The sequence below is a fragment of the Bombina bombina genome, chromosome 9 (assembly GCF_027579735.1).
Source record: "Bombina bombina isolate aBomBom1 chromosome 9, aBomBom1.pri, whole genome shotgun sequence".
Taxonomy (NCBI): domain Eukaryota; kingdom Metazoa; phylum Chordata; class Amphibia; order Anura; family Bombinatoridae; genus Bombina; species Bombina bombina.
In genome coordinates, this window is record NC_069507.1 from 21,756,498 (window position 1) to 21,779,167 (window position 22,670).

Below are 22,670 nucleotides of genomic sequence, written 5' to 3' on the forward strand. Positions count from 1 at the left end.
TCTGAATAGTGGGCATGGATTTGATTTTCTGAGGACATTTATCTTTAGTTGTATGAAGGAGAGCAGTAAGGGAGTATGGATATGCTAGGACTCTTTCAAAAGGAAGGGCAGCATAATAATCAGCTTCGGTTAACCAATCTAGAGCCACCTTTCCAATACAGACTAGGTTGTATAGCTCTATATCAGGTAATGCTAAACCTCCTTCTGTTCTAAAAAGCATGAGCTTTTTATACGATATTGCTCTTCTTTTTTCCCCCCATAGAAATTGAATGCATCATTGCTTAAATCTTTTAATATCTTGTTTTTTAATTATTATTGGGAGGCTTTGCATGAGATACAACAACTTGGGAAATAGTAACATTTTAATTAAATTAATTTTACCTGTCAGAGTAAGTTTGAATTTAGCCCATTTTTCCATATAATATTTAATTTTAAGAAAAATTGGCGGATAATTAAGATCGTACCATTCTTCAAATTTCATTGACAGCCTAATGCCCAGATAAGAAAAATGGCCTTTTGCTTCTTTAAATGGGGGAGATTGTAATGAATCCTTATTTTTGCTTAACCAATAGATTTCAGATTTTAGGGAGTTAACTTTGTAGCCAGAGAATAGTCCAAAGTCTTGTAGTATTTGATTTAAAATTGGTATATTTTTTTTTTAGTTGGATAGTAAGACTAACAAGTCGTCAGCATATAGTAACATTGTTATCTTTCTTTTACCTATTTTAATCCCCTCCAGTTCTTTCCTAAGTTGGATAGCCAGTGGCTCAAGAGCTAAATTAAACAAGTATGGAGACAATGGGCATCCCTGTCTTGAGCCCTTATACAGGGGAAAATAGTCTGTAAGTGTATCATTAATAATGATAGCGGCTGAGGATGTTTGATAAATTGATTTAACAAAATGGGAGAAAGGGCCCTCGACTCCATATTTCACCAGTGCTGTAAATAGATGATCCCATGTTATGGAGTCGAAGGCCTTCTCTGCATCAATTGATACTATTGCCGCATCTGGATCTGAGATGCGACGTTTCCTATCTGCTTGTTTTTGGAATAAATTTAAAACTAGCTGTATTTTGCGTAAATTACGTGAAGAGTTTCTGCCTGACATAAAGCCCACCTGATCTTTGTGAATAAGTGAACCAATAACTTGTTTAAGTCTGTACGCAATTATAGACATCAAGATTTTATAATCACTGTTTAAAAGTGATATTGGCCTGTATGAGCCGATTTCTTCGGAGTTTTTATTTTTTTTAAGAATCAGAGTTATCAGTGATGCAGCAAAATATTTTGAGCATGAGTTGTTTTTAATAAAGTATTGATTAAATAGGGAAACTAATAATGGCGCAATATCCTCTGCTAGTATTTTATAAAGCTCAGCAGGGAGTTGGTCTGGGCCAGCGGCCTTGTTGGGTGCAAGATTTTTAATTGCGTTAATTACTTCAAGTGGGGTAATGGGCAGATTTAATTCATCTAGCCTCTGCTTATCTATACTTGGGAGCCGAACTTTATCCCAAAAGTCATTTTTGGTTTGCATATCTACCGCCGTTTCAGAGTAGACTTCCTTAAAGTATGTGCAGATATATGTTTGAATACCTATTATATTTGTGATACGGCCTTCTGTAGTTTTAATAGCTCCAATTGACTCCCTCTTTTTTTTGGCTTTGGTTAAATTAGCTAGTGCTTTCCCCGCCTTGCCCCCATGTCTGAAGAAGAAGAACCTCTTCCTGAGATCATCTTGTGCTGCCCTTTGTGTCAGAAATAGTTCTCTTTCTTTTTTAGCTTTTTGGTATGCTCCCCAAAAACTCTTAGACGGGTCGCTAATATAAGAATTAAATGCATTACGCAACTGCGAGGCAAGTTCAATATCTCTGGCCACCTGTTTCCGCTTTTGGGTTACCAGGTATGCTTTTGTTTCACCCCTTATCACTGCCTTGAATGTCTCCCATAACGTTTCTGATTTAATTAAAACCGCCGCCACCTATATTATATGTATTACCCTCTAATCTGACCCCCCTACACCGCCGCCACCTATATTATATGTATTACCCCCTAATCTGATCCCCCTACACCGCCTCCACCTATATTATATGTATTACCCCCTAATCTGACCCCCCTACACCACCGCCACCTATATTAAATATATTAACCCCTAATCTAATCCCCCTACACTGCCGCCACCTATTTTAAATATATTACCCCCTAATATGATCCCCCTACACCGCCGCCACCTATATTAAATATATTAACCCCTAATATAATCCCCCTACACAGCCGCCACCTATATTAAATATATTAACCCCTAATATGATCCCCTACACCGCCGCCACCTATTTTAAATATATTAACCCCTAAACCTAAGTCTAACCCTAACACCCCCTAACTTAATTATTATTGAAATAAATCTAAATAATATTAATATTATTAACTAAATTATTCCTATTTAAAACTAAATACTTACCTATAAAATAAACCCTACGATAGCTACAATATAATTAATAATTACATTGTAGCTAGCCTAGGGTTTATTTTTATTTTACAGGTAACTTTGTATTTATTTTAACTAGGTACAATAGCTATTAAATAGTTAATAACTATTTAATAGCTACCTAGTTAAAATAATTACAAAATTACCTGTAAAATAAATCCTAACCCAAGTTACCAGTACACCTAACACTACACTATCAATAAATTAATTAAATAAACTACAATTATCTCAACTAAAATACAATTAAATACACTAAACTATATTACAAAAAACCCCCACTAAATTACAAAAAATAAAAAAAGATTACAAGAATTTTAAGCTAATTACACCTAATCTAAGCCCCCTAATAAAATAAAAAAGCCCCCCAAAATAATAAAATTTCCCTACCCTAAACTAAATTACAAAAGTAATCAGCTCTATTACCAGCCCTTAAAAGGGCCTTTTGCTGGGCATTGCCCCAAAGTAATCAGCTCTTTTACCTGTAAAAAAAAGAACAGCCCATCACCCACACACCCCTAATCTAAAACCCACCCGATCCCCCTTAAAAAAACCTAAGTCTAACCCCCAAGTGGTCCTTACCTGTCCTGAAGACCGGAGGAGAAGGTCCTATTCCAGGCGGAGAAGTCTTCTTCCAAGCGGCGACCTCTTCTTCTTCCAGGAATCAGCCGGCGCAGAGTGGAGGAGTTGAAGACCGATGACCGCGGAACTGAAGACCGTCCACTCTGGAACTGAAGACCAGCGATGCTGGAATTGAAGATCGGCGACGCTGAAACTGAAGACCGGAGCCATGGAGTGTGGAGGATCCTCTTCATACGATCTCCGCCGTACACTGAATAGTAATTCAAGGTACGCAATTAAAAATGTCGTCCCTTGAATTCCTATTGGCTGATTTGAGCCTTCAAATTCAAATCAGCCAATCGGATGAGAGCTACTGTAATTCTATTGGCTGATTTGAATAGCCAATAGAAAAAAGAGCTACTGACATTCTATTGGCTATTCAAATCAGCCAATAGAATGTCAGTAGCTCTTATTCTATTGGCTATTCAAATCAGCCAATAGAATTACAGTAGCTCTCATCCGATTGGCTGATTTGAATTTGAAGGCTCAAATCAGCCAATAGGAATTCAAGAGATGCCATTTTTATTTGCGTACCTTGAATTCCTATTCAGTGTACGGCGGAGATCGTATGAAGAGGATCCTCCACGCTCCATGGCTCCGGTCTTCAGTTCCAGCATCGCGGGTCTTCAGTTCCAGAGTGGATGGTCTTTAGCTCCGCGGTCATCAGTCTTCAACTCCTCCGCTCCGCGCCAGCTGGTTCCTGGAAGAAGAAGAGGTCGCTGCTTGGAAGAAGACTTCTCCGTCTGGAACAGGACCTTCTCTGCCGGTCTTCAGTAAAGGTAAGGACCACTTGGGGGTTAGACTTAGGTTTTTTAAGGGGGGATTGGGTGGGTTTTAGAGTAGGGGTGTGTGGGTGGTGGGTTGTAATGTGGGGGGGTTGTTCTTTTTTTTACAGGTAAAAGAGCTGATTACTTTGGGGCAATGCCCCGCAAAAGGCCCTTTTAAGGGCTGGTAATAGAGCTGATTACTTTTGTAATTTAGTTTAGGGTAGGGAAATTTTATTACTTTGTGGGGCTTTTTTATTTTGTTAGGGGTCTTAGATTAGGTGTAATTAGCTTAAAATTCTTGTAATCTTTTTTTATTTTTTGTAATTTAGTGTTTGTTTGTTTTTGTAATATAGTTTAGTTTATTTAATTGTATTTTAGTTGAGATAATTGTGGTTTATTTAATTAATTTATTGATAGTGTAGTGTTAGGTGTAATGGTATCTTAGGTTAGGATTTATTTTACAGGTAATTTTGTAATTATTTTAACTAGGTAGCTATTAAATAGTTATTAACTATTTAATAGCTATTGTACCTAGTTAAAATAAATACAAAGTTACCTTTAAAATAAATATAAACCTTAAAATAGCTACAATGTAATTATTAATTATATTGTAGCTATCTTAGGGTTTATTTTATAGGTAAGTATTTAGTTTTAAATAGGAATAATTTAGTTAATAATATTAATATTATTTAGATTTATTTCAATAATAATTAAGTTAGGGGGTGTTAGGGTTAGACTTAGGTTTAGGGGTTAATATATTTAAAATAGGTGGCGGCGGTGTAGGGGATCATATTAGGGGTTAATATATTTAAAATAGGTGGCGGCAGTGTAGGGGGATTAGATTAGTGGTTAATATAATTAAAATAGGTGGTGGCGGTGTAGGGGGCTCAGATTAGGGGTTAATAAATTTAATATAGGTGGCTGCGGTGTAGGGGGATCAGATTAGGGGTTAATATATTTAAAATAGGTGGCGGCGGTGTAGGGGGGTCAGATTAGGGGTTAATTAATTTAATATAGGTGGCGGCGGTGTAAGGGGCTCAGATTAGGGGTTAATAAATTTAATATAGGTGGCGGCGGTGTAGGGGGATCAGATTAGGGGTTAATATATTTAAAATAGGTGGCGGCGGTGTAGGGGGGTCAGATTAGGGGTTAATAAATTTAATATAGGTGGTGGAGGTGTAAGGGGGTCAGATTAGGGGGTAATACATATAATATAGGTGGCGGCGGTGTAGGGGGCTCAGATTAGGGGGTAATACATATAATATAGGTGGCGGCGGGGTCTGGGAGTGGCGGTTTAGGGGTTAAACACTTTATTAGGGATTGCGGTGGGGGATTGCAGTTGACAGGTAGATAGACATTGCGCATGCGTTAGGTGTTAGGTTTTATTTTGCAGGTAGTTTAGGGAGTTACGGGGCTCCAATACTCAGTGTAAGGCTTACTACGTCTGCATTTTGTGGCGAGGTGAAAATGGAGTAAGATTTCTCCATTTTCGCCACGTAAGTCCTTACGCTGTATATTGGATACCAAACTGCGCGGGTTTGGCATATCACTCTATGGGCCAAAAAAACACGACCGAAGGGTGAAATATATGAGCGTAACGTCTATGTTACGCCATATATAGGATACCAAACCAGCGCAATATTTGGCGTCGCCGGCTTTTGCGGGTGACGCTGCATATCGGATCGGGCCCATGGTTATACCAGGCACTAATTAATACGTAGGATAGCCTTACACTTATCCCAGGCATTAATTAGGATATAGGATAGCTTTACACTTATCCTAGGCCTTAATTAGTATGTAGGATAGCTTTACACTTATCCCAGGCCTTAATTAGTATGTAGGATAGCCTTACACTTATCCCAGCCATTAATTACGATATAGGATAGCTTTACACTTATCCTAGGCCTTAATTAGTATGTAGGATAGCTTTACACTTATCCCAGGCCTTAATAAGTAAGTAGGATAGCCTTACACTTATCCCAGCCATTAATTAGGATATAGGATAGCTTTACGCTTATCCTAGGCCTTAATTAGTATGTAGGATAGCTTTACACTTATCCCAGGCATTAATTAGGATATAGGATAGCTTTACACTTATCCTAGGCCTTAATTAGTACGTAGGATAGCTTTACACTTATCCCAGGCCTTAATTAGTATGTAGGATAGCCTTACACTTATCCCAGCCATTAATTAGGATATAGGATAGCTTTACGCTTATCCTAGGCCTTAATTAGTATGTAGGATTGCTTTACACTTATCCCAGGCCTTTATTAGTACGTAGGATAGCCTTACACTTATCCCAGGCATTAATTAGGATATAGGATAGCTTTACACTTATCCTAGGCCTTAATTAGTACGTAGGATAGCTTTACACTCATCCCAGGCCTTAATTAGTACGTAGGATAGCTTTACACTTATCCCAAGCATTAAATGGTACGTAGGATAGCCTTAAACTTATTGCAAACATTAATTAATATATAATATAGCCTTATACTTATCCCTGGCATTAATTAGTATTTGAGATAGTGCTATGCTTATCCCAGGTGTTAATTAGTATATAGAATAACCTTACACTTATCCCAGGCATTAATAAATATATAGAATAACCTTACATTTATCCCAGGGATTAATTAGTGTGAGAGATGCACTATACTTGTCCCAGGCATTAATTAGTGTGTGAGCTAGAGTTATGTTTATACCAGACATTAATTAGTTTATAGGATAGTCATACACTTATAGCAGGCATTAGTTAGTACATAGGATAGCCTTATGCTTATCCCAGGCATTAGATAGTACATAGGATAGCCCTATGCTTAGCCCAGGCATTAGTTAGTATGTAGGATAGCCTTATGCTTATCCCAGGCATTAGTTAGTATGTAGGATAGCCTTATGCTTATCCCAGGAATTAATTAGTATATAGGATAGCCTTATGCTTATCCCAGGCACTAGTTAGTACATAGGATAGCCTTATTCTTGTCCCAGGAATTAAATAGTATGGGAGACAGCGCTACGCTTTTCCGAGGCATTAATAAGTATATAGAATAATCTTACACTTATCACAGGTATTAATTAGTGTTTGAGATAGCGCTATGCTTATACCAGGCATTAATTAGTATATAGAATAACCTTACCTTTATCCCAGGCATTAATTAGTACATAGGATAGCCTTATTCTTTTGCCAGGCATTAATTAGTATTTGAGATAGTGCTATGCTTATCCCAGGTGTTAATTAGTATATAGAATAACCTTACACTTATCCCAGGCATTAATAAATATATAGAATAACCTTACATTTATCCCAGGCATTAATTAGTACATAGGATAGCCTTATTCTTTTGCCAGGCATTAATTAGTATGGGAGACAGCGCTACGCTTATCCCAGGCATTAATAAATATATAGAATAACCTTACATTTATCCCGGGCATTAATTAGTATGAGAGATGCACTATGCTTATCCCAGGCATTAATTAGTATGTGAGCTAGTGTTACGTTTATACCAGGCATTAATTAGTAAATAGGATAGTCATACACTTATAGCAGGCATTAGTTAGTACATAGGATAGCCTTATGCTTATCCCAGGCATTAGTTAGTAATTAGGATAGTTCTATGCTTAGCCCAGGCATTAGTTAGTATGTAGGATATCCTTATAATTATCCCAGGCATTAGTTAGTATGCTAGCCTTATGCTTATCTCAGGTATTAATTAGTATGTAGGATAGCCTTATGATTATCCCAGGCATTAGTTAGTATGTATGCTAGCCTTATGCTTATCCCAAGCATTTGTTAGTGCGTAGGATAGACTTATGTTTATCCCAGGCATTAGTTAGTACATAGGATAGCCTTATGTTTATCCCAGGTGGCAATTAGTTAGTAGAATAGCCTTATGCTTATCCCAGGCATTAGTTAGAATGTAGGATAGCAATATGCTTACCCCAGGCATTAGTTAGTGCGTAGGATAGCCTTATGTTTATCCTAGGCATTAATTAGTACGTAGTATAGCCTTATGCTTACCCCAGGCATTAATTAGTGCATAGGATAGCCTTATGTTTATCCCAGGCATTAATTAGTACGTAGTATAGCCTTAAGCTTATCCCAGGCATTAATTAGTGCGTAGGATAGCCTTATGTTTATCCCAGGCATTAATTAGTACGTAGGATAGCCTTATTCTTTTCCAAGCCTTATCCTTTTTCAAGTGTAGGATAGCCTTATGTAGGGTTGCCACCTGTCCCTTAAAATACATAACACTTATAAGTTACACATGCTTCAGGGTGTGCAGGGAGGAATATGAATAGTGCTGTCCAGAAACACAATACATGTTCCTCCCTGCACACCCTGCAGCATGTGTAACTTATAAGAGTCCAGGAAAACATGGCTGAGATGGCAACACTAGCCTTATGCTTATGGCATTAAATAGTGAGTAGGATATCCTCATCCCAATCATTAATAGTATATAGGATTGCTATCTTTAAATTGACATAATACGCATATGCTAAATCACTTGAAACTGATGCAGTATAACTGTAAATAGCTGGCAGGAAAATATCACCTGAGCATCTCTATGTAAAAAAGGAAGATATTTTACCTCACAATTTCCTCAGCTCAGCAGAGTAAGTTCTGTGTAAAAAGTTATACTTCACCTGCTCCCAGCTGCAGGTAAAAAAATTAAAAAAAATGAAGAAATGAACAGCAGCCAATCAGCATCAGCAGTGCTGAGGTCATGAACTCTTACTGTGATCTCATGAGATTTGACTTAACTCTCATGAGATTTCATAGTAAGCTTCCTTTACCTGATTGGTGAAATAATATGAGAGTTCACAATGCTCATCCCTTCAGATGTCCCAGGACAGACACACTAAAATGCTGCTTAGAAATCCTTTACAATGGGAGGTGGCTACTGAGGAACTTTTGAGGTAAAATATCTTTCTTTTTTACATAGAGATGTTCAGGTGATATTTTCTAGTCAGCTTTTTACAGCTATGCTGCATCACTTTCAAGTGTTTAAACATTTGGGTATTATGGCCCTTTAAGTTTATCCCATGCATTCATTTCTGAGTAGTATGCCCTTATGCTTACCCCAGGCATTAATTAGTACGTAGGATAGACTTAAGTTTATTCCAGAGATAGTACATAGGATAAACATGCTTTTCACAGGAATTAATTAGTATATAGGATAGCCTTATGCTTATCCCTGGCATTAGTTAGTATATAGGATAGCCTTATGCTTATCCCCGGCATTAGTTAGTTTATAGGATAGCCTTATGCTTATTACAGGCATTAATTAGTATGTAGGATAGCCTTATGCTTATCCCCGGCATTAGTTATTTTATAGGATAGTCTTATGCTTATCCCCGGCATTAGTTAGTATATAGGATAGCCTTATGTTTATCACAGGCATTAATTAGTATGTAGGATAGCATTATGTTACCCTAGGCATTAGTTAGTACATAGGATAGCCTTATGCTTATCCCAGGCATTAATTAGTACCTAGGATAGCCTTACATTTATCGCAGTCATTAATTAGTTCGTAGGATAGCCTTATGCTTATTCCAGGCATTAAATAATATGTGAGATAGCGCTATGCTTATACCAGTCATTAAATAGTATGTAGGATAGCCTTATGCTTATCCCAGGCATTAGTTAGTAGCCTTATGTTTATCCCGGGTATTAGTTAGTGCATAGGATAGGCTTATGCTTATCCCAGGCATTTGTTAATACGTAGGATAGCCTTATGCTTATTCCAGTCATTAGTTAGTGCGTAGGATAGCCTTATGTTTATCCCAGGCATTAATTAGTATGTAGGATAGCCTTATGCTTATCTCAGGCATTAATTAGTACGTAGGATAGCCTTATGCTTATCCCAGGCATTAGTTAGTGCATAGGATAGACATGCTTATCCCAGGCATTAGTTAGTATGTAGGATAGCCTTATGCTTATTACAGTCATTAGTTCGTGTGAAGGATAGCCTTATGTTTATGCCAGATATTAATTAGTATGTAGGATAGCCTTATGCTTATCCCAGATATTAGTTAGTGCATAGGATAGCCTTATGTTTATGCCAGATATTAATTAGTATGTAGGATAGCATTATGCTTATCCCAGATATTAGTTAGTGCGTAGGATAGCCTTATATTTATCCCATGCATTAGTTAGTATGCAGGATAGCCTTATGCTTTTCCCAGGCATCAGTTAGTGCGTAGGATAGCCTTATATTTATCCCATGCATTAGATAGTATGCAGGATAGCCTTATGCTTTTCCCAGGCATCAGTTAGTGCGTAGGATAGCCTTATGTTTATCCCAGGCATTAATTAGTACGTAGGATAGCCTTATGCTTATCCCAGGCATTAGTTAGTGCGTAAGATAGCCTTATGATTATTCCAGGCATTTTATGTTTATTCCAGGCATTAGTTAGTGCGTAGGATAGCCTTATGTTTTTTCCACTCATTAGTTAGTGCGTGAGATAGCCTTATGTTTATTCCAGGCATTAGTTAATGTGTAGGATAGCCTTATCCTTTTCCAAGCCTTATCCTTTTCCAAGTGTAGGATAGCCTTATTCTTATGGCATTAAATAGTGAGTAGGATATCCTCATCCCAATCATAGTATATAGGATAGCTATCTTTAAAGGGACAATCAGGTCAAATTAAACTTTAATTATTCCGATAGAGCAGGGAATTATAAACAACTTTCCAATTTACATCCATTAAAAAAAAAATGTGCAGTCTTTTTATATTTACACTTTTTGAGTCACCAGCTCCTAATGAGCATGTGCAAGAATTCACAGAATATATGTATATGCATTTGTGATTGGCTTATTGCTGTCACATGGTACAGGGGGAGTGGAAATGTACATAACTTTAAAATTTAAAATCTCCTGTATTGACTGGTCCTTTAAGTTTATCCCATGCATTAATTTCTGAGTAGTATGCCCTTTTGAATCTTGAAAAAGACCCAGGAAAGGGGTTGAAACGCGTAGAGGACTTACCTGCTACTGTTTGTGAACGTCTGAAAAATTGGAGCTGGACAGAACTCTGTGTACCCTGGCGTACAGAAGTGCAGAGGGCATCCTGTGAAATAACCGTGGTAACTAACACTTGCGCAAGTGGTCACCCAGGATCCGGACACCGGGTGACGTAATTCACAGGATCATCGCTGTTTTACATCTGAAGGAGCAGCTGGAGTGTCGGGCCAGGTAAGGAGACCGTTGGCAGACACGTTTGGGCGGACATTTGAAAGGAGGTAGGAAAGCCTCCCGGCTTTGTTTATATATTTGACTGTCTGTGTTTAAGAGGACAGTAAGGAATGAACTTTTAAACCATCGGGGGCCAAGTTTTGAATTAAGAGAGACTGAAGATATAACGGTCCTATTTGGGGGTGCTGACTCGAATATCACAAAGTTGGAAAAGTAACATAAACCCACATTGTCATTCTGGACATTAATTTCCGGGGATCCCCATGGGACAATAACATTAGGATTTGAACACAAGCGTATTTAGGTGTTCTCCACTAGCTATCATTTGTATCCTCATTAACGAGTATCTGAGAGGTTTGAAATAGTTTGAATGGCTTAACCGGTTCTGATTTTTGTATGTGTGAATAGTATTGGATTTTACTTTTATTTTAGCTGTGTATTTTAGCTGTGAATTTATTGAACAAAACAGGTTATGTTTCACTGAATATTGCATATGTTTTAACTAAATATGTTTTAACTGAATATTACATTTGATTATTTAGTTTTATTCTGACAATAAATTGTATTTTATATGCAGTAAGGACTCCTGGTTCTCTGCCCTTCTGGTTTATTTTACACCCATAAAGTCTATGCTATAAGGATTTATTGCCACTCGATTAAATTACACTTTTATTGATTACTAAATATATAAGGGATTTGGTACGTGAATTTTAGATTTCCAAAGGCTGGTTTAATACAGCCAATTTTATATCTATATATCTTTCTATATATCCTACGGCTCTATAGCGCCTCCTATATCCTTTGTATTTTTATTTTTAATTTCGATATTGTCTAGGGAGGAGGCAATAATTTTAGTGAGGCTTAGTAGGTGTTTGGTCTAGCGCTATACCCATCCGTGTCTGTCTTATTAAATGACATCATCAAAGATGTCGTCCCTTGAATTCCGATTGGCTGATAGGATTCTGTCAGCCAATCGGAATTAAGGTAGGAAAAATCCTATTGGCTGATCCAATCAGCCAATAGGATTGAGCTTGCATTCTATTGGCTGTTCCAAGCAGCCAATAGAATGCGACCTCAATCCTATTGGCTGATTGCATTAGCCAATAGGATTTTTCCTACCTTAATTCCGATTGGCTGATAGAATCCTATCAGCCAACTGGAATTCAAGGGACGCCATCTTGGATGACGTCATTTAAAGGAACCTTCATTCTTCGCTTGGACTTCGTTTAATAACTATTTAATAACTATTGTACCTAGTTAAAATAAATACTAAAAATAAATATAAACCCTAAGATAGCTACAATGTAACTATTAGTTATATTGTAGCTATCTTATGGTTTATTTTACAGGTAAGTATTTAGTTTTAAATAGGAATAATTTATTTAATTGTAGTAATTTTATTTAGATTATTTTAAATTATATTTAAGTTAGGGGGGTAAGGGTTAGGTTTAGACTTAGGTTTAGGGGTTAATACCTTTAATATAGTAGCAGCGATGTTGGGGGTGGCAGATTAGGGGTTAATAAATGTATGTAGGTGTCGGCGATGTTAGGGACGGCAGATTAGGGGATAATAAAATACTGACCTTACTCACTGCAATTCTTACTACTCCTGCTGCAGATACCGCTACGTATACAACCAAGCACTCTACTGACTTTACTGCAATACTTACTATTCCTGCTGCATATACCGCTACCTATACAAACAAGCACTGTACCGGCCTTACTCATTGCAATACTTACTATTCCTGCTGCAGATACTGCTACCTATACAACCAAGCACTCTACTGGCCTTACTCACTGCGATACTTACTATTCCTGCTGCAGATACCGCTACCTATACAAACAAGCACTGTACTGGCCTTACTCATTGCAATACTTAATATACCTGCTGTAGATAGCGCTACCTATACATCCAAGCACTCTACTGGCCTTAGTCGCTGCAATTCTTACTATACCTCCTGTAGATACCGCTACTTATACAACCAAGCACTCTACTGACCTTACTCACTTCAATACTTACTATTTCTGCTGCAGATACCTCTACCTTTAAAAACAAGCACTCTACAGGCCTTACTCACTGCAATACTTACTATTCCTGCTGCAGATAACGCTACCTATACAACCAAGCATTCAACTGACCTAGCTCACTGCAATACTTACTATTCCTGCTGTAGATAACGCTACCTATACAACCAAGCACTCTACTGACTATACTGCAATATTTACTATTCCTGCTGCAGATACGGGTAACCTATACAACCAAGCAATCTACTGGCCTTACTTGCTGCAATTCTTACTACTCCTGCTGCAGAGACCACTACCTATACAACCAAGCACTCTACTGGCCTTACTTGCTGCAATTCTTACTATACCTGCTCATAGACACCGCTACCTACAGGGAGTGCAGAATTATTAGGCAAGTTGTATTTTTGAGGATTAATTTTATTATTGAACAACAACCATGTTCTCAATGAACCCAAAAAACTCATTAATATCAAAGCTGAATAGTTTTGGAAGTAGTTTTTAGTTTGTTTTTAGTTATAGCTATTTTAGGGGGATATCTGTGTGTGCAGGTGACTATTACTGTGCATAATTATTAGGCAACTTAACAAAAAACAAATATATACCCATTTTAATTATTTATTTTTACCAGTGAAACCAATATAACATCTCAACATTCACAAATATACATTTCTGACATTCAAAAACAAAACAAAAACAAATCAGTGACCAATATAGCCACCTTTCTTTGCAAGGACACTCAAAAGCCTGCCATCCATGGATTCTGTCAGTGTTTTGATCTGTTCACCATCAACATTGAGTGCAGCAGCAACCACAGCCTCCCAGACACTGTTCAGAGAGGTGTACTGTTTTCCCTCCTTGTAAATCTCACATTTGATGATGGACCACAGGTTCTCAATGGGGTTCAGATCAGGTGAACAAGGAGGCCATGTCATTAGATTTTCTTCTTTTATACCCTTTCTTGCCAGCCACGCTGTGGAGTACTTGGACGCGTGTGATGGAGCATTGTCCTGCATGAAAATCATGTTTTTCTTGAAGGATGCAGACTTCTTCCTGTACCACTGCTTGAAGAAGGTGTCTTCCAGAAACTGGCAGTAGGACTGGGAGTTGAGCTTGACTCCATCCTCAACCCGAAAAGGCCCCACAAGCTCATCTTTGATGATACCAGCTGAAACCAGTAGTCCACCTCCACCTTGCTGGCGTCTGAGTCGGACTGGAGCTCTCTGCCCTTTACCAATCCAGCCACGGGCCCATCCATCTGGCCCATCAAGACTCACTCTCATTTCATCAGTCCATGAAACCTTAGAAAAATCAGTCTTGAGATATTTCTTGGCCCAGTCTTGACGTTTCAGCTTGTGTGTCATGTTCAGTGGTGGTCGTCTTTCAGCCTTTCTTACCTTGGCCATGTCTCTGAGTATTGCACACCTTGTGCTTTTGGGCACTCCAGTGATGTTGCAGCTCTGAAATATGGCCAAACTGGTGGCAAGTGGCATCTTGGCAGCTGCACGCTTGTCTTTTCTCAGTTCATGGGCAGTTATTTTGCGCCTTGGTTTTTCCACACGCTTCTTGCGACCCTGTTGACTATTTTGAATGAAACGCTTGATTGTTCGATGATCACGCTTCAGGAGCTTTGCAATTTTAAGAGTGCTGCATCCCTCTGCAAGATATCTCACTATTTTTGACTTTTCTGAGCCTGTCAAGTTCTTCTTTTGACCCATTTTGCCAAAGGAAAGGAAGACGCCTAATAATTATGCACACCTGATATAGGGTGTTGATGTCATTAGACCACACCCCTTCTCATTACAGAGATGCACATCACCTAATATGCTTAATTGGTAGTAGGCTTTCGAGCCTATACAGCTTGGAGTAAGACAACATGCATAAAGAGGATGATGTGGTCAAAATACTCATTTGCCTAATAATTCTGCACTCCCTGTATATAACCAAGCACTCTACTGACCTTACTCACTGCAATACTTACTACTCCTGCTGCAGATACTGCTACCTATACAAGCAATCACTCTACTGACCTTACTCACTGCAATTCTTACTACTCCTGCTGTAGATATTGCTACCTATACAAACAAGCACTCTACTGGCCTTACTGCAATACTTACTATTCCTGCTGAAGATACCGTTACCTATAAAAACAAGCACTTTACTGGCCTTACTCATCGCAATACTTACTATTCCTGCTGCAGATACTGCTACCTATACAACCAAGCACTCTACTGGCCTTACTCACTGCAATATTTACTATTCCTGCTGCCGATACCGCTACCGCTACCTATACAAACAAGCACTGTACTGGCCTTACTCATTGCAATTCTTACTATACCTGCTGCAGATACTGCTACCTATACAAACAAGCAGTGTACTGGCCTTACTCATTGCAATACTTACTATACCTGCTGTAGATACCGCTACCTATACAACCAAGCACTATACTGGCCTTACTCTCTGCAATACTTACTATTCCTGCTGTTGATACCTCTACCTATACAAACAAGCAATTTTCTGGCCTTACTCACTGCAATACTTACTATTTCTGCTGTAAATACTGCTACCTATACAACCAAGCACTCTACTGGCCTTACTCACTGCAATACTTACTATTTCTGCTGTAAATACTGCTACCTATACAACCAAGCACTATACTGACCATACTCTCTGCAATACTTACTATTCCTGCTGTAGATACCGCTACCTATACAACCAAGCACTCTACTGGCCTTACTCTCTGCAATACTTACTATTCCTGCTGCTGATACCTCTACCTATACAAACAAGCACTTTTCTGGCCTTACTCAGTCACTGCAATACTTACTATTTGTGCTGTAGATACTGCTACCTATACAACCAAGCAATCTACTGGCCTTACTCGCTTCATTACTTACTATACCTGCTGTTGATACTGCTACCTATGCAAACAAGCACTCTACTGGCCTTACTCACTGCAGTACTTACTACTCCTGCTGCAGAGTATGACAGTGAAAACATCCACCAGTCTGCCAACGTTTTCCCCATTTAGTTTTGTGTCTCAAAGGGTTAGTAGAGAATGATAAATATTTTCTTAAAAGAAAATAAGAGGTTTGAAGGAATTTTCACAGCCAATAATGTTGGACAACTCCAACCAACCCATGAACAGACGCATTAGAAGGCAAACTTGGTAAAGTGCCCCATTGTATTTGTCTTTACCACCTAGTTGAAGTTTATTCCTTGAATCAACCACCATTTGCAGAGACCGCTACCTATACAACCAAGCACTCTACTGACCTTACTGCAATACCTACTATTCCTGCTGCATATACCGCTACCTATGCAACCAAATTTCAAATCATCTGAAATAATAATTCCAAAGTACTGTTCGTCTTTTGCAACAGTCAGTACAAGTCTCATTGAATCTGTAACTAACATTTTGATTTTTTTTCCTTAATGTGTAATTTTGCACTTTGTTATGTTGAACTTTAGATCGCAGTCATTTGTCCATTACCTTTTTAATATAATTTTGCATTTGATCCACCAACCCTCTCCCCCTACCAGAGCAATAACTACAAATGTTTGTATTATCTGCAGAGAAAGAGGTGCACTTGAGAATAGAGGTATGTAATAATAAATGTTTAATTCTTTTTGGTATAACGTTTTATTACTTAGCTACTGTGAATCAGGTAAGTCTTAAAGATTATTCCTATAAGAGGTTTTAGAAAGAAAGTTACAGTCACGGATACTGGGCTGCAGGGGCTGAACCCTTGCCCCCTGTCACGGATACCAGACAGCTAAGGCTACCCCCCCACACCCCCCTACAATCTCACCCCTGTTGTTTCTCAGTGGTTTTGGGCTCCTCAGAGCAACCATCATCTCTGGAGACTGTTTGTATGTTTTGTGTTGGCTTGTTTTTGTGTTCAGAGAAGAGTTGGTTTATGACCAGGAAAACCCTCCTAGGCTGGCCGGGCTCCTGGAACTCCCGGTCGGCCGCCTCACAACGGACACCCGCCTAACCCCTCAGGACAGCAGAACATCCGCTAACTTTACCCCTAGTCTCTCCAGTAGCCCTTTGCCCCAGAGCTCCGCTCTTTTGGGGATTGGTAGCCCCTAGGGAGGACAAGAGCTGAGGTAATTATCAGAGGGGAGCTCCTTTGGGAACTGGGGGTTTTGGACACCCCTAACCCCATAACTTCAACGGACTGTAGCTCCGGTTCCCATTAACTAATCATGCTGAGTTTTTGACTGTGGCATCTGGGGACCGAGAACTTTAAAATGACACCCCCCCCGCCGCTCCCCCGGGATCACCCTAAAACCGCTACCCCTGTTTCCTGGCATTCTGTGTGACTGTGGCTGCAATGGAGGTGCCGGTCAGTCTGGAGGGGCAGGAATGGTGGGAAAATTTTGGGATTGTCCTTTGTGTTATCAAGATGAGCTGTGTGTATAAAAGGAGTGTATATTTTACAATAAAATCAGTTCTATTTTTCACCTGAATGCTAGTCTGTCTAGTTATTTGGGTGGGCTCCAGCTAAAATCACTTTCCTTTTACCTTTTTAGCTAAAAGTGTATAGGCTAATCCTATATAATAAAAGGCCAAGTGTGTTTGTCCGAAGCTGTCATGCGCAGTAGAGACAGCACGAGGACAAACACACCTAGCCTTTGAGTCCCTAGCTGATCTGCGGCAGAATTGGGCGTGGCCTGGCGTGAGCGGGGATGTGGCCGGCATGAAGGGGGCATGGCGGTCGCGCGATAGAAGGGAGAGAGATAGAGAGATAGAGGGGGGAGAGATAGAGAGGGGGGGAGAGGGAGGGGAGAGAGAGAGAGGAGGGGAGAGAGAGAGCTCAAAAGAGAGGGGGGAGAGAACAGAAGAGGGTGAATAGAGAGAGCAGAAGAGGGGGGATAGAGAGAGGGAGAGAGAGACAGCAAAAGAGAGAGGGGGAGAGAGACAGCAAAAGAGAGGGGGGAGAGAGACAGCAAAAGAGGGGGGAGAGAGACAGCAAAAGAGAGGGGGAGAGAGTCAGCAAAAGAGAGAGGGGGAGAGAGACAGCAAAAGAGGGGGGAGAGAGACAGCAAAAGAGAGAGGGGTAGAGAGACAGCAAAAGAGAGGGGGAAGAGAGACAGCAAAAGAGAGGGGGAGAGAGACAGCAAAAGAGAGAGGGGGAGAGAGACAGCAAAAGAGAGAGGGGAGAGAGACAGCAAAAGAGAGGGTGGAGAGAGACAGCAAAAGAGAGGGGGGAGAGAGACAGCAAAAGAGAGAGGGGGAGAGAGACAGCAAAAGACAGGGGGGAGAGAGCGCAAAAGAGAGGGGGAAGAGAGAGCGCAAAAGAGGGTGGAGAGAGAGAGCGTAAAAGAGGGGGGGAAGAGAGAGCTCAAAAGAGAGGGGGAGAGAGTGAGCAAAAGAGAGGGGGGAGAGAGAGTGCAAAAGAGAGGGTAGAGAGAGAGCGCAAAAGAGAGGGGAGAGAGAGAGCACAAAAGAGAGGGGGAGAGAGTGCAAAAGAGAGGGGAGAGAGGGGGAAAGAGCGCAAAAGAGATGGGGGGGAGAGAGCGCAAAAGAGATGGGGGAGAGAGAGAGCGCAAAAGAGAGGGGGAGAGAGCAAAAAAGAGAGGGGGAGAGAGAGAGTGCAAAAGAGAGGGGGAGAGAGAGAGCGCAAAAGAGAGGGGGGAGAGAGCACAAAAGAGAGGGGGAGAGAGCGCAAAAGAGAGGGGGGAGAGCTCAAAAGAGAGGGGGGAGAGAGAGCGCAAAAGAGAGGAGGAGAGAGAGCAAAAGAGAGGGGGAGAGAGCTCAAAAGAGAGGGGGGAGAGAGAAAGCTCAAAAGAGAGGGGGAGAGAGAGAGCAAAAGAGAGGGGGGAGAGAGAGAGAGCAAAAGAGAGGGGGAGGGAGAGAGCGCAAGGGGTGGGACCGCTGTACTGCAAAAAATGGCCCGTGTGAACGGGCTTTAGGACTAGTAAGGTATAAATTATTATAGGTGGTACAAACCCTATTTGCTGGACTAACCTTGTTAGGTGGGATAAGACTGATATACTTGAGAAAAAATATGTTCTGTTCTGTGAAAAGCTAAAAGAGGCTACTCCTGGGTGGTAATTTGCCATAGAACAAGCTAACAAGTTATTGATCTGGTGTTGGTTCCTGAGAGAGAGCTTATCTTTGTGTATATATGTGCAATATGACCCTGGGAAGGTCTCCCCAAGGGTGATGGGGAAACCAGACGTGGACTCCTTGCCCAATGTGTTTAGTGTAATATGACTGCACCTCACTGACGAGGCTAATGAAGGTCAGAAATTATTATATGTGGTTTTCATGTTTCTTGTTCAGAGAGGGATCGCCTGGTATTTCAGGGCTGGACTAACCTTGTTAGGTGGGATCAGACTGATATACTACATGAGAGTGAAAAGCATTACTGGGCTAAAAGAGGCTGCACCCAGCTGGTAAATCGCCATAGAACAAACTATCAAGTTATTAGGCTAGTGATGTTCCAGAGAGAGCGCTTCTCTTTCTGTATGTATTTGTATTGCCCTTGTAAAATGAAACAACCTTTATATCATTTTAATGTGTATGTTACTTGCTTATATTTTGGAGAAATTGTCAGGAAGTTTTAACAAACCTGGTGTGAATGACTGAATCATGTAGTCAGATTGGTTAAGCTCACATTATAGAGACATTCTCAAAACGTGCATTGGTTGGAACCTTGAAGAAGAATTATTTTTATCAGAGCTGCAGAGTTTTTGAAAAGTTAAATGTCTCTTTTTCAAGTCTTCTTTGTCTTTCTGTTTGGATAGATCTGACCCCATATAGAAGAAATGTTCACTTGGGCATTATACATCTATTGTCTACTATACCACAGGGGCAGTTTCTATTCTAGTTAAAAAATCTGATCAATGTTTAAAGGGACAGTCTACTCCAGAATTGTTATTGTTTAAAAAGATAGATAATCCCTTTATTACCCATTCCCCAGTTTTGCACAAACACAGTTGTATTAATATACATTTTACTTCTGTGATTACCTTGTATCTAAGCCTCTGCAGACTGCCCCCCCCCTATTTCAGTGCTTTTGACAGACTTTTGTCAATCATTGCTGACTCGTAATTAACTCCACTGGAGTGAGCACTATGTTATCTGTATGGCACACATGAACTAGAGCTATCTAGCTATGAAAAAAACTGTCAAAATGCACTGAGATAAGATGCTGCCTTCAAGGGCTTAGAGATTAGCATATGAGCCAACCTAGAACAAAGCAAATTTGAATATAAAAGTAAAATGGAAAGTTGTTTAAAATTCCATGTCCTATCTGAATTATAAAAGTTTAAAGTGATTGTAAAGTTTAAAGAATTAAAGCCCAGTATTTAAAATAATCTTAAAAACATGGGCACTTTAATTCATTAAATTTTACAATGATGTAAATACTTTAATTACTTACCATTTTGTTATGGTAAACATACCGCCGATGCTCCGGTCACATCTCCTACTGTATTTAGCATATCAATGACGAATCCTCCTTCCTCCAATCGCTGCGTGCCCCCTTTGGCATCCAGCTCCTGGGGCACGCAACAATTGGAGTAAGCTGGTTTCGTCGTCAATATGCTAAATACAGAAGGAGATGCGGGCGGGCGATCAGCGGTATGTTTACCATAACAAAATTGTAAGTATTTAAAAAAGAAGCGTCTTTGTAAAGTTTAATGACTTAAAAAATTGTGCTTGCCCCCTGCTAGCTGCAGAGGTCATAAAAAAACAATTCTGCAAACTAGGTTTCATTTAAATTGCTGCAAATTACCTAATCGTCTACAAACTACTCAATAATTGCTTAGTGCAATAGACAAACTCATTTTAAGCTATACCAATAACATCCAAGGTGTAAATAGGGGCACTATCACAACCAAAAGTCTGTCTATATATAATAAACAGACTATAGGACGTTGTATGATACAGTATACAAGATATGAATATAAATGACGTAGGTATCAAACATATACAGACTGTAACAAATATACACAATATCATCAGCCCTGTAATCATCCACAATTTGTCAAAACAGGCAGCTCTCCTCAAGATATAAAGCTATCCACCTCCAAGACATCCTATAAAAAAGTAGAGAAGGGGCCATAATTCTGTATGATATATATCTCTTGTGGTGTGGAATAAAATACACTCACTTGCAGTTAAAGGGACACTGAACACAAACATTTTCTTTCATGATTCAGATAGAGCATGCAATTTTAAGCAACTTTCTAATTACTCCTATTATCAATTTTTCTTTGTTCTCTTGCTATCTTTATTTGAAAAAGAAGGCATCTAAGCTTTTTTTTTGGTTCAGACCTTTGGACAGCACTTTTTTATTGGTGGATGAATTTATCCACCAATCAGTCAGCAAGGACAACACAGGTTGTTCACCAAAAATGGGCCGGCATTTAAACTTACATTCTTGCATTTCAAATAAAGATACCAAGAGAATAAAGAAAATTTGATAATAGGAGTAAATTAAAAAGTTGCTTAAAATGTCAGGCTCTATCTGAATCACAAAAGAAAACCTTTGGGTTCAGTGTCCCTTTAAGCACTAAAACATAGTGCTGGCTTAGCAGACCGGATCCTCAGAGTTGTCCGGTGAACTCTCGCCTTAAGAATCTGGAACATGCAGCTGATCTCACTCCCTCCTCCCTCTGAGTGCCTTGGCGCGTGTATAGAAGTTTCACACAAATCCCTCTAGACTGGCAGGTGTTAGTGGGACAAGTAGAAATAAGTCGCAGGAACGTAGCAGATTGTATAAAATGAGTGTTTATTAAAGGAATAGGAAAATCAAAACTAAACTTGCATGATTCAGATAGAGGTCATTTTCAAATGTGCTTTGTTCTCTTGGTATCCCTTGTTAAAAAATGAATACGCAGATATCCTACACTAGTGGGAGCTGCTGCTAATTGGTGCCTGCACATATTTGTCTCTTGTGATTGGCTAAATAGATATTTTCAGCTTCCTGTCAGTAGTGCAATGCTGTGCCTTCAGCAATGGATAACAAGAGAATGAAGAAAATTTGATAATAGAATTAAATTGTAAAGTTGTTTAAAATTGTATGTTCTATCTGAATCATAAAATTTTTTTGGGGAGTTTACTATCCCTTTAAACACATATATCGTTCAGCGATGCGTTTCTCAGTCACGAGAATGTTTCATCAGGCTGATACAGTGTACAAACTTACTACTTAACCCTTTGAGTGCTAAGCAGGATTTTAATTTTTTCTGTTTTTCACTAGTTAAAAAAAATAGCTCATTTTAAATAAAGTTGTGCGGTGACATCATCATGTCATTGCACGTGACGTCACCGCACGTAATGGGAAGCCCCGGCAATGCCTGTCATTATACAGTCCCGATCGCCGGGGTGGGAATCAGTGGGAGTTACATTGCTCAAAAGGTGGTTGAGTGCTTGCGAAGGCTCTGAGCCGTCGTCGTTAGCACTCAAATTAATATACACATATGTAGCCAATCATATGTGTTCTAAAAACAACACCCCCCTTCCACTATGTGGGGTTGCGTGTAAAAATTTGTGATGACATATTATTAACAACATTTATTAAAATAACAATTAAAAACATGATTCTTAAAATTCCTATTAATACTAATA

General features: G+C 39.5%; 1 protein-coding gene across 1 annotated transcript in view; it reads left to right on the forward strand.

The window, feature by feature from the left end:
- Positions 1 to 789: 789 nt before the first annotated feature.
- Positions 790 to 22,670, forward strand: part of WNT8B (Wnt family member 8B) — a 99,747-nt gene continuing 77,866 nt past the window's right edge. Inside the window, exon 1 of the mRNA XM_053692855.1 lies at positions 790 to 842. Coding sequence (XP_053548830.1) covers positions 790 to 842 — 53 coding nt within the window. The remainder of the gene's footprint in view (positions 843 to 22,670) is intronic.